The sequence below is a fragment of the Enhydra lutris genome, unplaced genomic scaffold (genome assembly GCF_002288905.1).
Source record: "Enhydra lutris kenyoni isolate GAN:26980312 unplaced genomic scaffold, ASM228890v2 scaffoldscaffold1, whole genome shotgun sequence".
Classification (NCBI taxonomy): Eukaryota; Metazoa; Chordata; class Mammalia; order Carnivora; family Mustelidae; genus Enhydra; species Enhydra lutris.
Window position 1 is genome coordinate 74686493 of NW_019154085.1, and position 15329 is coordinate 74701821.

General features: G+C 43.0%; 1 protein-coding gene across 1 annotated transcript in view; it reads right to left on the bottom strand.

The window, feature by feature from the left end:
- The window catches only part of LOC111151669 (titin), a 270197-nt gene that overhangs the window by 189460 nt on the left and 65408 nt on the right, over window positions 1-15329 (bottom strand). The window contains 22 exon segments of the mRNA XM_022509842.1: window positions 374-655; window positions 854-1132; window positions 1375-1662; window positions 1769-2047; window positions 2161-2439; window positions 2562-2840; window positions 2940-3221; window positions 3353-3631; window positions 3758-4045; window positions 4165-4443; window positions 4545-4823; window positions 4936-5214; window positions 5310-5591; window positions 5684-5962; window positions 6080-6367; window positions 6487-6765; window positions 6864-7142; window positions 7587-7865; window positions 7963-8244; window positions 8805-9368; window positions 11174-11452; window positions 12240-15014. Coding sequence (XP_022365550.1) covers window positions 374-655; window positions 854-1132; window positions 1375-1662; window positions 1769-2047; window positions 2161-2439; window positions 2562-2840; window positions 2940-3221; window positions 3353-3631; window positions 3758-4045; window positions 4165-4443; window positions 4545-4823; window positions 4936-5214; window positions 5310-5591; window positions 5684-5962; window positions 6080-6367; window positions 6487-6765; window positions 6864-7142; window positions 7587-7865; window positions 7963-8244; window positions 8805-9368; window positions 11174-11452; window positions 12240-15014 — 8958 coding nt within the window.

Sequence of the window (15329 nt, forward strand, 5' to 3'; positions counted from 1 at the left end):
ATTATAGTGAGGATGATGATACATTCGTAGGATAATCAAAGACAAAAATTGATTTTAAAATGCCTACTTTTCCCTTCCCTTTATTTTTTTTTTTGGTATGTTTATGAAACATTAAATTTAAACTGCTTGGCCAGTGTGTTGAGATGAGCAGAATTAAGACACTGGAGTAACAAGAAAAATACCCCAGAATGACTGGCTACATGTAAGCAAATCTTAAGAAAGAACCAAAAAGGGAAATAATACTAGTTTGGGGAAATATTCTATGATCTCAAATGGAGCCTAAAATGACAGTAAAAGAATTAAGACCTTTGATACCCCAGGGGAGAAGAAGGTGGGTTTCAGGTAATGAGGAACAGAAGAGAGAGATTTCTACCTTTCACGATAACCTTGGTACTGCAGCTTGTGCTGCCGGCAGGATTCTGAGCCTCACAAATGAAATCCCCACTGTCCTCAGTGCCCAGACTGTTCATCTGTATGACGGCCACTGAGTCAATGAAAGTCATTCTGTATTTGTCACTGGCTTGGAGTTTGTGTTCATTTCTGTACCACACAACTCTGATTTCTGGGGATCCAGTTATCTTGCATTCCAGTCGCGTGGAATCCCCGGCTTTCACTATTTTGGTTGCTTCTAATTTCTTTACAAACTTTGGTGGTTCTAGAGAGTGAAAGAAAGAGGAGATTATGAATGACAAACGCTAAATCAGGTGGTATGCGGGAAAGAGTAAAAGACGAACAATGCCTGGCAAATACAGTGTACTGTTAGAGAGAAGTGAACTTTCTAGGTTGGGGAGATGCACTGGACAGAAGGGAGCCACAGGCCAGACAGAAACATGAAACAATCCAATGTGCACACCTGTCACAAGCAACATCGTGGTACAAGAGTCGCTACCAACGTCATTGGTAACTTGGCAAGTGTATTGTCCCGTCTTGGAAGCATCCACTGAATAAAGATTTAAGAAGCTAGTTGACCCTTCCAAGCCAATGAAACATTTAGGTCCAGAGGCAAGTTCCACATCGTCTTTAAACCACTTAATTTTAAAGGGCGGTGTTCCTTTGAGTACTGCTTTAAATTCTACTGTAGCATCTGGTATGGCTTGCTGTCGTTCAGGTTTCACCAGGAAGCTTGGTGGTTCTATAGACGTTAAGAGAAATATACTTAATTAGATTCCTCATAGTTAAACTGTTTTGACACTCCTACGGACATGTAAGCAGACATTTCTAAAAAGAGGCAATGACTGTGTATTTCTTGAACTCAATAAATACGGACCTACGGAAACAGAATTACCGATACTTTATGGTCTCAAGAATACAAGGGAAGAGTGCCACGTTTAAAAAGCAATCACAAAGAAGAATCAAGAGGAAAGAAGTTCTAACCTTTAACAGTTAAGATGCCGCTGCAGGCATCATCCCCTGCTATGTTGGAGACCTTGCAGGTGTAATTGGCAGTATCTTCTAATTCCAGGTTATTAACTTCCAGTGACACTGTGTTCTCGTGACAGACGGGTCTGTATTTTGCACTTGTAGATATTTCTTTTCCGTCCTTAAACCACTGAGCACTAATAGGAAGGGAGCCAGAAACCTTGCACTCCATACGAATAGAAGAGCCCAGAACTTTATCCATTTTGGTTAATTTTTTGGTGAAAGATGGAGGAATGTCTTGATCTATCCAATGCAAACAGCAAAACACATCCATTAACATGTTGCCACTTGTTTACAAGGAATAGAGGTAGCAGAGATAAGGGAAGCCAACTAGGGCCCAAGTACACACCTAGCACTCTAATGTCGGCGTCACAGCTACTGCTTCCAAAGTCATTTTCCACCTTGAATGTGTACTGACCACTGTCCTGCTTCATGACTGACTGAATCCTAAAACTGGCCACGTTATTTTCAAAACTCATCGAAAAATATCTACTGGGCACAATTTGTTTTCCATCCTTCAGCCATTTCACTTTGAGTTCTGGTGTCCCGGCCACCACGCACTCCAGAGTCACTGGGTCTTTCTCAGTGACATCCACAGACTTAGCTTTCTCTAGGATTTGAGCAGGCTCTGCAGTAAGAATTAAAGTGCAAATTAATTGCATTGCTAATTCCACTAGAAATAAGGGGTGCTTATATAACTGTCCCCCACCGACTAAGTCTTCAAGACAACAGCTCACAGACCTTGTACTAAAAGGAACGCGTAACACCTCTCAAGGCCCGACTCGTTCTTGGCTTGACACGTGTATCTCCCACTGTGTCCATTGTCCACAGCTCTGATCTGAAGCGTGGCCACGTTGTTCACAAATGAAATATGAGCATTATCATCTTCATCAAGAATGTGATCATCCTTGAGCCAGGTTATAGAAATGGGAGGAGAGCCCGCCACCGTACTTTGGAAGGTGGCAGAGCTCTTCAAAACAGTAGTGACGTTTTCTATCTTCTTAATGAATGACGGGGGTTCTGTGATGCAGTGAGATAGTGGGGAAAAGAAGAGGCATAGTTGAGCTTCTCCTCATGATCAGAAAATGAAAGAGCATTACTGAATTTTTCATGGTAGCCTACTTTGTGGGTATACCACTGACCTTTCAGGGAGACTCGTGTCATGCTGGCGCAGCTGCCACCTTCATTGGATACAATGCACTGGTATTCACCAGTGTCTGATGGGTCACACCTGGTTATGTGGAGGTTGAACAGCGATACTCTGTCAGTGAGGGTATATTTTTTGCTGCTTCGGATTTCCCTGTTATTCTTCAGCCAAGTGACCTCAAATGGGGGTGTCCCCGTCACTTCACACTCCAGCTGCACGTCACTATCTTTCACGACCTCCACCGGCCTCAGCTCCCTGATAAAGGTGGGAGGTTCTAAAGATTCAAAAGGAAGATAGAGACGAGCTTACTTGAGGAAGACCGGGAGCCTGGCCAGCAGCACAGCCAAAGGGGAAAACGAACCCAGGAACGCACCTTTCACTTTTAATTCAATGCTGCAGCTCGCTGTGCCCGCGTCATTACGGGCCTCACAGACGTAAGTCCCACTGTTTTCTACCCTGGCACCAGAGATTTGGAAAGTGGCTAAACCGTCAATGAAGGAAATGCCATGTTTCTGAACAGCTGTTATTTCATTCCCGTCCAGATACCAAGAAACTCTGATTTCAGGAGTGCCCGTTATTTGGCATTCAAATGTTGTCGACTGTCCATTTCTCAGCACTAATACGGGGCTGGGCTTCTTAATGAATTGAGGAGGTTCTAAAGATGGGCAAGAAAGTGTCACGTGAACATTTATTAAAACAAAGGCTGGAATCACTTTCTTCAGCCTCTTCCCTCTCCCCAAGAAAATGCAGACAAGCAAGCAAGAGAGATGTATGTAGAGACCAGACCTTTTACAAAGAGTGTGGCTTTACTGGTTGCGGTGCCAACATCATTGCTTAGTTGGCAAATGTAGGTCCCAGAATCGGTGGCTTTGGCTGAAAAGAGCTCCAGGATGGTGGAGGTGTCATCCTTCCAAACGGAGCGTGCTGCTCCCGAGTGCAACTCTTTGTTATCTTTAAACCACTTTATGGTCATGGGTGCAGAGCCACCCACAAGAGCCTTGAGCTGAAACCTTGTGTTGGGACTGATGTCCTGGGACTGTGGCTTTTCCACGAAGTAAGGGGGTTCTGGGATGAAAGACAAAGAAGCAAAAGGAGAAAGGAAGGTTTACTTGGGAATGGGGCAGTAAGGGTGAGAATTAAGAAATGAGACAGCAGACCCGTCCCTGATAAAGGGAGATAAGAAATGCCAACCTTTGACCGTGAGATGGCCACTGCACTGGTTGTGACCTGCCTTGTTGGTGGCCGAACAAGTGTACGTCCCACTGTCTGTACCTTCCAGCTGACTGATTTCCAAGAAGGCAGTGTTGTCATGAAAAGAGAATTTGTATTTCTCACTAGCTGTTATTTCTTGGTCATCTTTGAACCACTGGATGCTGATGGGATGTGAGCCAGCCACTATACATTCTAAGTCAATAAAAGACCCTTTAATGCTATTCATCTTCTTAAGCTTTTTGGTGAATGAGGGAGGTATGATAAGATCTATGCAATGAAAAAGCAAGAAACCAAAGGAAAAAAAGGTTAGGTCAACACAGCAATTTGTGTTTTCTGTAAAACTGCAGGAGACGAGGAGCAAGGACACGTTCAGTTTCGATACTAACCTAATACATTAATGCTAGCCTTGCAGCTGCTTCTCCCAACATCATTCTGGACCTCAAAAGTATATTCTCCACTATCTCTCTTTTCTGTAGAAATAATCTTCAGTATAGAGACTGTGTCAGTGACACTGATTTTGTATTTTTGGCCCAGGGTCAGTTCTTGGCCATCTTTAAACCATCTGGCTGTAAGCTCCTTAGTCCCTGAAAATTTAACCTGCAAAGTGGCTGGGTCCCCTTGGGTGACATCTATAGACACAGCCTCCTCGGTGATTGTTGCAGGTTCTGTAGAAAACAAAGGGACAGGTGTGGATTGTGAGTGGCTCCGCTGAAAGGCTCACATCGGCCTTATTTCCTAAAACCCGTGGCAAACCTTCTGCACCGACCTTTCACTGAGAGCAATGCAGAACATCTTTGTATTCCTGCATCGTTTTTGGCCTGACAGACATATTTCCCATCGTGCTTGACTTCGATGCCACTGAGGTACAGACTAGCCACATTGTTCTCAAAGGTCATTCTTATATTATCGTCCTCGGTGATCTCATCATTGTCCTTTAGCCAAGTCACGGTGATTGGCAAGGAGCCCTTCAGGGTGGCCTGGAAGGCAGCGGTGCCTCCCCGAAGGGAGCTGGTGCTCTCAATCTTCTTGATGAAGGTTGGGGGTTCTAATAGGAGAATAATTCTCAATCAGTGTCAGCTTAGAGCAAAAGTGGAGTTTTGACAGCACAAAGAGTTCATTCTAGGGAGAGCCAGTGCACGGCTGGAAGCGACACTAACCTCTGAGAGTCACCCGGGCAGTGCAGGTGCTGCTCCCCACCTCGTTGGTCACCCGGCACTGGTATTCCCCAGCATCCGCGGCAACAAACTTGAGGACCTGCAGGCTCACCAGCTGGTCCTGAATGAAGGTTTTATACTTCCTGCCACTTCTCAGTGTCGTGTTGTCCTTGAACCACGTGATCTCAAAGGGAGGTGTGCCTGCCACCTCGGCCAGCAACATGACATCGTATTCCTTCAACACTTCAATGGGCTTAAACTCTTTGGTAAAGTAAGGTGACTCTATAGCAGGAAAGGAATTACTTGGCATTAATGTGGGGCGAATCTGGGCTGGGGGCTACCACCGCGGTAATACAAGGACCAATGTGAACACAAACCTTTGACTATTAAAATGCTACCGCAGTGATCACTGCCAGCTTCATTCTGGGCCTCACACATGTACTCGCCACTGTCTTCAATGGCAACATCTGTAAGTCTTAGAACTGCAGTGGACTCCACAAAAGACATTTTGTGTTTGCTGCTCTCCTTAATTTCTCTATCATTTGCAAACCATGTTATTTTAATTGGAGGGGTGCCAGTTACTTTGCAGGCCAGCTGGGTGGTGTCTCCCTTCTTTAACAGCTGTGACGGCTCTAACCTCTCAACAAACCTGGCGGGTTCTGTGGAAGGAAGGAAGTTATTAAGAAACATGAGGAAGAAGAAAGAACGCATAAAGAGGGTAGCACAAAGATGTCAAGAAAACCAGGCAAACCTTTTACAAATAAGTTTGCACTGCACTCCACGCTTCCGGCGACGTTGCTGACTTGACAGGTGTACGTGCCCGAGTCAGAGGTTTTTACTGCATAGAGTTCCAGAGAACTTTCTAAAGCTTCTTTGGTGATATAGCAGCTTCCACCAGAGACGAGCTCTTTGCCACCCTTAAACCATCTGACTGTGAAAGGGGTGGACCCCTGGAAGGTGCTCTTCAGGCAGACTGCTGAGCCAGGCAGAATGTCCTTTGATGCAGGCTTAGTTACAAAACTGGGTGGTTCTAAAGGGGGGGGGTAATAAGAGAGAATTTCTAAGAGTTAAGAGGCATGATCTAAGGGAATAAGTCTTAATTTGAACATCGTCTATATCAGAATGAAATGCAAAGTCTCCAGCCCACCTTGCACAATCAGGGCTCCGCTGCTGTCTTTGCTTCCCACAGAATTCGTGGCACGACAAGTAAAATTGCCCGCGTCATTCATGTCTACTCTGCTTATCTCCAAGGAGGCCGTGCCTTCCACAAAGGCTATTCTGTATTTGTCAGAAGAAGCTATTTCTCTACCATCCTTGAACCAGGACACCCTCATAGGGAGAGAGCCAGCGATTCTGCAGTCCAGCCTGCAGGTACTGTTGACAACACTGCCTACGTTGCGCAGGGGTTTGGTAAAAAACGGAGCAATGTCTCGATCTGTTCGTGGCACAAGAAGAAAAGAAAGGTAAGCATGGGAAAGTGCTCAGTGATTTGATGTGTGCGCACTGGCTGGGTTACAGAGGAGTGTGTAAGCATTGGTTTCCGAAGGTACTAACCTAACACAGTGAACGTTGTTTCGCAGGAGCTGCTGCCCACCTCATTGGAAATCTCAAATGTGTACTGGCCGCTGTCGTGCAGTTCAGCTGAATAAAATTTGAGTTGGGCAACATTGTTTTTAAAACTTATTCGGTACTTTTTGCTAGCAACCAAAGGTCTTCCATCTTTGTACCATTTGGGCTTGAGTTCTGGGGTGCCTGTGACTGTGTACTCCAGCGTGGCTGGGTCTCCGGCTGTCACCTGGACCAGCTCTGCTCTCTCAACAATTTTGGCAGGTTCTACAATGGTATTAAATAGTTAGCATGATCAAGTGTGCATTAGGATTCCACTTCAAATGGAAATAGTGATTCTAAGTTACAAATGTTCCTGCACGCACCTTTGACTGTTAACTCCCCAATGGACGTTTGGCTCCCGGCTTCATTTTCAGCCAGGCATGTGTACTTGTCACCAAAACTAATCTGAACATCAGGGATGATCAAGACCGCAACACCGTTAGAAAAGCTCATTTTGATCTTTCCATCTTCTTTAATGATCTCTTGTCCTTTAAACCAAGTGACCGAGATGGGTTCTGACCCTCTCACGGCAGCTTGTAAGGTAACGGTCTGACCTGCTAGTGCGGTAAAATCATCTACTTTCTTTACAAAGGTTGGTGGCTCTAGTTAAAGAAAGAGAACAAAGCTTGTCAACTCCCAAACACTTTCGACACCATATACCTTTATTTCATCTAGGTTACATTACTCTCATCCAATACCGCCCTTCTGTAGTGTCGGTTCATGAGAAGAATAAATTAAAATTTAAGAACAGTTACACCTCCATCCGAGAGAAAGAAGCACAGCTGTGGTTATCAGTGGACAACGTGGTCATAAAAGATGATTATGAAACCCACTTTTGTTACCGGAGATTAAATATTTACAGTCCTCTCAGAATAAAGGCTGGATGAAGGTCACTGACTTTGTCCCCAAGATCCCAGGTTAAAACAAAAGTGAAACATACTGTCACGGGATAGGAGAAGAAGAAAAAGCGCTGGTTTTCCTTCAGTGGATTAAGAAAGTGATTTCGACAATAGGTTAGTGAGGCACCGTTTTGTTCAAGCACTGACCTTTTAAGAAGTGAGTTGCTCTGCAGCCACATTTCCCAACTTCATTAGCAACAACACATTCGTATTCACCAACGTCCGCACTATTGAAAGAAAAGATCTCCAGAGACACCAGAGACTTCTGAGACAACAACCTGTACTTTTTACTACTTCGAATTTGCTTCTTGTCTTTGAACCAGCTAATTTCAAATGGTCCTGTGCCTGAGATTTCACACTGAAGAAGGGCATTTGTTCCTCTCACTATATCTGCAGGCTCAAGAGTTTTGATGAAAGATGGAGGCTCTACAAAGGCACGAAAGCATTGTGTAAGTGAGGTGTCCCAAGCAAATACAAAGAAAATCTTTTTCTCAGAAAACCCACGGACTCCGAGTCAACCAACCTTTGATAACTATTTCAGCACTGCAAGAGTCACTGCCAACGTCATTCACCGCCTCACATGAGTAAGTACCACTGTCTTCGACTTTGACATCCGTCAGATCAAGCACAGCCTCAGAATTGACAAAAGACATTCGAAGAGTGTTACTCTCACTAACTTCTTTGTTATTTTTAAACCAAGTGACCTGGATCACAGGGGAGCCTTTCAGCTTACAGTGGAGGCGCGCGGATTCACCTGGCAGCATTAAATAAGAGGGATCCACCTTCTTCACGAAGGATGGTGGCTCTATGGGAAGTTAACAAAAAAGAGAAAGGAAAGAGATGTGAAGCGTCAACTCCACAAAAGAAAAGGAGACATATACCACAAGAAGACACAACACACATCAAATATCTCAATGAAATTTCTGACAGGGTTGTGGTGCCCTCAATAGTTCTCTAGAGTTCCATGATTTTAAAACCTATCCTGGGCTCTCAATTAAAACAAACAAACAAACAAACAAACATAAAAGCAAGCCAACTCTTGTCTTATGTGAAACACAAACTCTCTGTCTTACACAAAAAACAACTGCATAAGAGAAGATAGTTAAGGGTTGCCTAGACACTTGAAGTTCTTAGAAGACATTTTAAGCACGTTTTGTTAATGGCACACAGTTTTAAAAGAACAGAGTAGCTTCTGAAGAAGATTGAAAATATAAAATCAGACAATGCCAAGATTTCCCCAAACCAAAGGTTTGTTTGCATGAAATTACTTTAATAATAAAATGTATGGACTGCCTTGTTTGTCAATAGTTTTTCTCCAGTGGCATCCTTAAAATGAAAAATAACATTCATTCACACATTTCTTACCTCTGATAGTAACTGTTGCCAAAGAGGAGCTGCTCCCAGCCTCATTGGAAGCAGTGCAAACATAGGTGCCTGAATCTTTTAGTTTGGCCAGAGGGATCTCAAGGGATGCTATCTTATCTTCAAAATAGATCTTATAATCTTTCCCAGGGGGTAGTTTTTGCCCGTCTTTATTCCATGTTACGGTCACTTTTCTGTCTTCATCTACTTGGCACTCAAGATGGATCTTCTTATTGATGGCGGATTGCACGGGTTCTAATTCTTTAATGAAATGCGGCTTGTCGATGATGATTAACTCAGCTTGGCAGATGTCAGCTCCAAACTTGTTGGAAGCCTTGCAAGAATAAACTCCTCGATCTTGAATTGTAAGATTTGAGAGTTCTAAACTGTGTTTATTTTCTGCCGCTGAAATCTTGCAGTTAGGGGAAGGTGATAATGCAGCACCGTCTTTCTGCCAAATGGTTTCAATCACGGGAGTCCCTAATACCGTGCAGAGGAACTTGGCTGTCTTACCCACAAAAGTTGTAACAGACTTAGGTCTGGAGTAAAAGCTTGGTGGATATGCCTCTGCAAAAGAAAGTTTTTTCCACATTATATTTTTGTCCCCACAGACGCTCTTGCTGTGATTATATATTCTAAGAAAGAGAAAAGATGAGCTACATATTTAGATAGACACGAGACATTATTTAAAATAGGATAATAAATTCATCAGATGAAAAGATTGGCCAAAGGAAAGGGATGAGAGGGTTCTTTATAGAGGCACGAGACACCACTTTCAATGTCTCCCATAAAGGAAAGAACAAATGTTGCTTTGTCTAGTAACATTATTATTGTTAATGATTTGTCCACTTTAGTAGCTGATTCATTATCTGAATCATTTGATAAGCAATTCAGCTGCTCCTTAAATTCTGTGAATTAGAAGACTGTGTAAGGAAGATAAAGAAAATGCACTCGACTTTCCTGAAGAGTAGGGACATTAAGTGATAAGAAGACAGAGTACTTTGGTGAAGTCTCCCTAACCTTCATGTCAACCATCAGCAAATCCTTCAATGGCCCAACTCTGAATCATTCCCTACATCATTTTGAACTTGTAAAAAAATTTATAGAAGTAATTTCCTATTTCCATTCTGCATTTTGAAGGAAGTCTTTAGGAACCTCTTTCCAATTAAATTAAAAAAAAAACCTCCTCCTCTTCCTCCTTTCCCTCTTATTATTTGAAAGCTCAGGTATTAGTGCCCTTATTCAGCTGGACTAATTTGGGTGAAGAGGTTTCCAAAGGCATCATTAAGAATACTGCCAGACAGCTGGTTGTATGGACACTCCAATCACAGAGTGAACCATTGGATGGGTTATCATGGGCCTGGGTTTCAGATTTTTTGATACATGAAAGAGCTGCAGGGAAGAGGAAGCTAGAGGGAACCCTGACTTTTCCAAGCTAAAAAGATGGCCTTTGTTTGCCTTTCCCTTTCAGGCTTCTATTGGAAAAGACCAAGGGGCTCTTCCACCCAGATATTTAGTGCATATCTTCTCTCAATAGCACAGAGAATTGCTACCCCAGACTTTACATTCACACTTATCCTTGGAAGAAGAAAGCAAAAGAGAAACAGACAGAGACAAACAGACAAAGAAAAGAAAAGTGCTACTGAATTTTTTTTTCCTAATGAGGGAAACCAAATACTCAATGAGTGTGAGCTACTCAAAAGTCATCTTGTTTGTCAATGAGGAAATTGAGAACAGAATATTTATGTAGTTGCTCTTATTTTCAAATTAGTAGTGAAACCTAGGGTGAAAATCCTAGTTTATAGTCCTGAAGAGCTCCCTGTCTTATTTTAGGATTTAACTTTAATCTTATGAGCTGGCTCCCCCCCCCCCCAGTTTTTAATTCTGTTCTTAACTGGTTAACTGGTTCCAAATTATTAAATACAATGGGACATTATTTATATTTTAGTAGCAATACACTATCCTGAAATGTGTCACATTAAGTGCCAAGCCAGGCCAGAAGGAATTAGCCAAGATATTTCCACCATGCTAGTCATTTTAGCGAGAGAGAAAGAGAACAAAACAAACCGAAAAAAAAAAAACAAAAAAACAACCAAACTCCAAACCAAACTTTCAGGTGCCACTGCTCATTGGATTCCTTGACATTGTTCTCAAAATAATAAGTTATTTTTATTTTTCCCTTAGCTGCTCTTAGAAAGAAGACAGTAACAAATGAGATCTCATCCCACATGGATGCTGTGCGACCTAGCCCCTGTGTCACAGCATGGCTGTTGGTCTCTCCAGTTGGCAGCACAAGCCCATCCTGCGCTGCAGAAAAAGTAAAACAGGCTACAGTGTGAAGCAGGGCAACCAGCTCAGTCTATGCCATTTACCTGTCACAGTTAGGGTAGCTGTACAGCTGACACTGCCATACTCGTTGGAAGCTTTGCAGGAGTACTCGCCGCAGTCCACCACCTGGGTTCGCAGGATTTCCAGACTGGAGACATACTTTGAGGAGCGAATGGAACACTTGTCACTTTCGTAAATTTCTCGGCCAGCTTTAAACCACTGGAAACGAACATTGGGGGCACTTTGGACCTCGCAGGTGAATTTGGCTAGGTGGCCCAGAGCTACTTCCAGGGGCTCGATTCTCCTTTTGATCACGGGGGCAGCTGCAAAGGGAAGCAGAGGCTGTTAGCATGCCTCCTTATCAGGCAGACCACATTTTTCTTTCTCTTCTCACTTTTGTTGCTATTAATGAAGTAAAACAGTTGAAACTGGTGAGATGGATTGCAGGGGTTGAAGACAAGTGACTGGAAAATGAGAACAATCATTGAAGGTAAAAGAAGACAATAAGTAGCTTTTAACACATTCAATCGTTACTTTGCAGTGGATTGTGAAAAACATGATTAAAATGTGATGCTATGGGCTTACATGCATAACAACATGATATATTCTTTAAATATACCATGCTAAGGACACTGTGAACAGCATTTTTAAAAAGTGATATACTACATACAGTGATGAAGTGAAACAATATCCAAAAAGAAATACAAATAAGAAACACCAATGGACAATTAATCATGGTTATTCTGAATTTAGGGATGAGACTGGTAATTTCAGGCAGCAAGGTGTTCACTGACAGCTTTTGTTATATGTTATATTAAAGTACTTTCAACTAAATATAACTAAAAAAACATACTGGTATTATGGAACATAGGAATATAACATCTAATTTTAAAAATAAATAGGGACGTAGATAGGATAATGTATGACCTCGTAAGGCAGTAAGGGAAAAGGAAAAGAATTAATAACCATGATTATGTCTGTGGTTTAATTCTTACTCTACACAAATCACATTCTGGCAGAGGCAGGTAAGTGAAAACTCAGTGATGGAAACGAAATCATTACAATCCAGTGAACATTAGAGCTCAAGCCCCCTCATCCTTAAAATCCAACCTCTTTTGACTACAGTGAGTTTGGCTGAAGTTGCTGCGTTTCCCTTGTCGTTCAAGGCCTCACAGGTATATGCTCCTTGATGTTCTTCTGTATTTACTTGGTAGATTACTAACGTAAATGTATTTTGATCTTGTAAACACTTGAACTTTTCATCTGAACGCACCAGTGTGCTCTCAAAATACCAATTCACCTCTTTGGCGTTTGTTATGGATGATGAGAGTTTTACAGTGTCACCTTCCTCCACAGTAATGTCCACCAAGGGTGTGTGAATGACAGGACCGTTCCCTTCAACTACGCTGCCCTCAGCTTCCTGTAGCTCTCCTAGGCCAGCCTCCCCAGTACCACTTCCGGGGGACTTCTTTCTTTCCTCTGACGGCTTTGGGGTCTCATCCTGTTTTTCATCAGGGCTGGGAGCTGGAACAACACCATCAGGGACAGGTGCGGTATCTGCAACTTTGACCTGACTTTCCACATGAAAATAGCTGACCTCTTCTGCAGAGACAAGATGTTTAGATTTGACTTCTGGTTCCCAGACTGCATCAACCTTCTGGGAATCTGGAAAAGGACCCATCTCTTCCTGCGAGCATGTTCTGGCTCCCTTCAGGATTCTGGGACCCTCGGCTGTCAAGATGTTTACTTCCTCACACACAATAGAGCACAAAGCATCCTTAAGCTCGGTTTTCAAGTTAGCCATTTGTGGATCAATGCCTTCAATAGCAACGGTTAATTCTTCCATTAGAGTCTTCATTGAGGTAATAAGGTAGGTACACAGAATGCGCTTGGGCTCTTGGGTGAAGTTTATGGCCTTCACCTCCACCTTTTCAATGTTCCTTAGCCATTCAGAGAACAGACTTGGTTGCTCACTGGCCACTGCTGCTTGCAAAGCCCTGCGGATCTGAGTTTTGAGGTTTAATCGTTGTTCTTCTGGAATTCCAGGAAGCAAACTCTCCTTAGAAAGAGTGTCACTTGCCTGCACCTCTTGCACTCCATTGACCATCAAGGGCTCTTTCTTACACTCACTGGTTTGGTTCAGGGGCATGACCAAGTCATCAGAATGCTCTTCCTTGAGCAGTACCTGCTTTTCCTCACACGCTAGTGGAAATCTTAAGGACTTGCCTTCCTCAGTCCTGGCTGCATGATCTTGCCCTGTGCTTTCCAGTTGATCTGCACTTTCCATCAAAATTTCATCTTCTCTGCATGTGTGCTCTGAAGGGACCTGGGGCTCCCGGTTGACCTCAGAGGTGATGACCTCAGGACCCTTAAAACTTTCCACGCTTCCCTCAGCTAAGCTCTGACTCAGGGTGAGAGCACTTGGTGTGTCTTGCTTGGGAAGGGTCAGTCTTTGCTCTTTGTCCATTGAAGACACTGTCTTTTCTTCTGGTAAAAGCTCTTCCTCAGCCATAGAGGTTGGATATGAATGGGCTGGAGCGTCTTCTATTGAAGACTGTGGATAACTCCCTTCGGGTTCAGCTAGTAAAGTTTTCAGAGGCTCCACTGTTAATGAACTGATTTCTTCTATAGACACAGCACTTGGGAAGATTTTTTCAGCATCTGATAGGACCACCTGTTGTTCAGGCTCTTGAAGCATTAGGACATCTTTGCGGAGAGTTTTCTGGGACTTGACCATCTCCAGCTGTAAATTGGGAGACAGTTCCTTGATAGACTGAGTACAAATGGTGCCGCTGACGGAAAGAAGCGCCCTGGTGCTTTCTGGATCAGGCACATTCTGCTCCAACATGACTACCGATTGCAAGTGCTCGGCCACTAAAGTAACTTGACTACTTAGTTCACTGGCTTTAACAGTATGCTCATAAGCAAGCTGCTGGTTTTCTTCTGCCATAGAAGCAGCTTTCAAAACGGTGTTGTTTACAAAAGCTGCAATTTCCTTCTCTGAGTCAAATGTGTCAACTGCAGGACCCTTTAATGGAAAACCTTCAGCAGCCTCTGGTGTGGGCTCTGCTTTGCAGGGAGCATCGGTCATGTCCCTGTCTTCCAGAACTACAAGGAGCTCTGCTGCACAGGTGGACTCACCCCATGTATTCTCTGCTTTACAGACATAGAGGCCACTGTCTTCCCTCTGAGGGTCATTGACAATGAATGTTCCAGAACCATCTGGGTTATGAATGATGGTATAGTAGACATTGGTGCAAAGCTGCTGGTTTTCTTTGAACCACAAAACAGTGGGTGCAGGCTCTCCAAGAACCCTGTACTCAAAGATAGCAGGGAGCCCCCGAGCACACTGAATTGGTTTGAACTCCTTAAGGAAGTAAGGAGGACAAGGCCCTTCAGACTTCTCCAGAAATTTCTCCACTGGTTCTGGTTCTGTCTCTTTGTGCCCCTCTCCTTTGGAACTGATTTTTAGATAGGCATTGCATACTGTCCGTCCATATTCATTACTGGCAACACATGTATACTCTCCCTCATCCTCAAATTTGGTGAACAGAATGATCAGACTATGATCATTGCCGTCAAAAACCAATTTGTAGTCAGCAGAAGGGGTTAACATGACTCCATTAAAGAACCACTGAATTTTAGGCTTGGGAATGCCAGTGACAGTAACAGACAGTTTAGCTACATCCCCAATGCTTATTTCAGCATTTGACACTTCTTTGGTGAAAACTGGAATATGGCCTTCCTTTTTGGAATCAAATGTAGTTGAATGAATTGGAGGTTCAGACAAAAGTTCAAGTGTTTCATTTCTATTAGAGAACTGAAGGCCAGAGCTATAAGTTGGGAATTCTTCTTCCTCAGCAGACAGAAGAGAACTAGAAAACTCTGTATGGGGAAAAGTGATTATTATTTTACTATCAATTTTATTTAACAACAACAAAAAATAGAAGTCAAAAAATTATGCACCAGCTGATGGCTTTCTTCTGCTTTATTCCTGGAATCATTAGATTATCTTAAGATGTTTTAAAAAGCACATTTCTAAATTTTTAATCTTAGCTCATTTTACATTATATAACTATAAACACTGTATTCATGCAACTTTCAATCCACTTCATTTGTGTTAGTTTATACACTTTAAAGCTATTTTATGAATTTTTCTCTGTGGTATAACCCCAATTCTAAAGTTTGAAAAACTGCCGT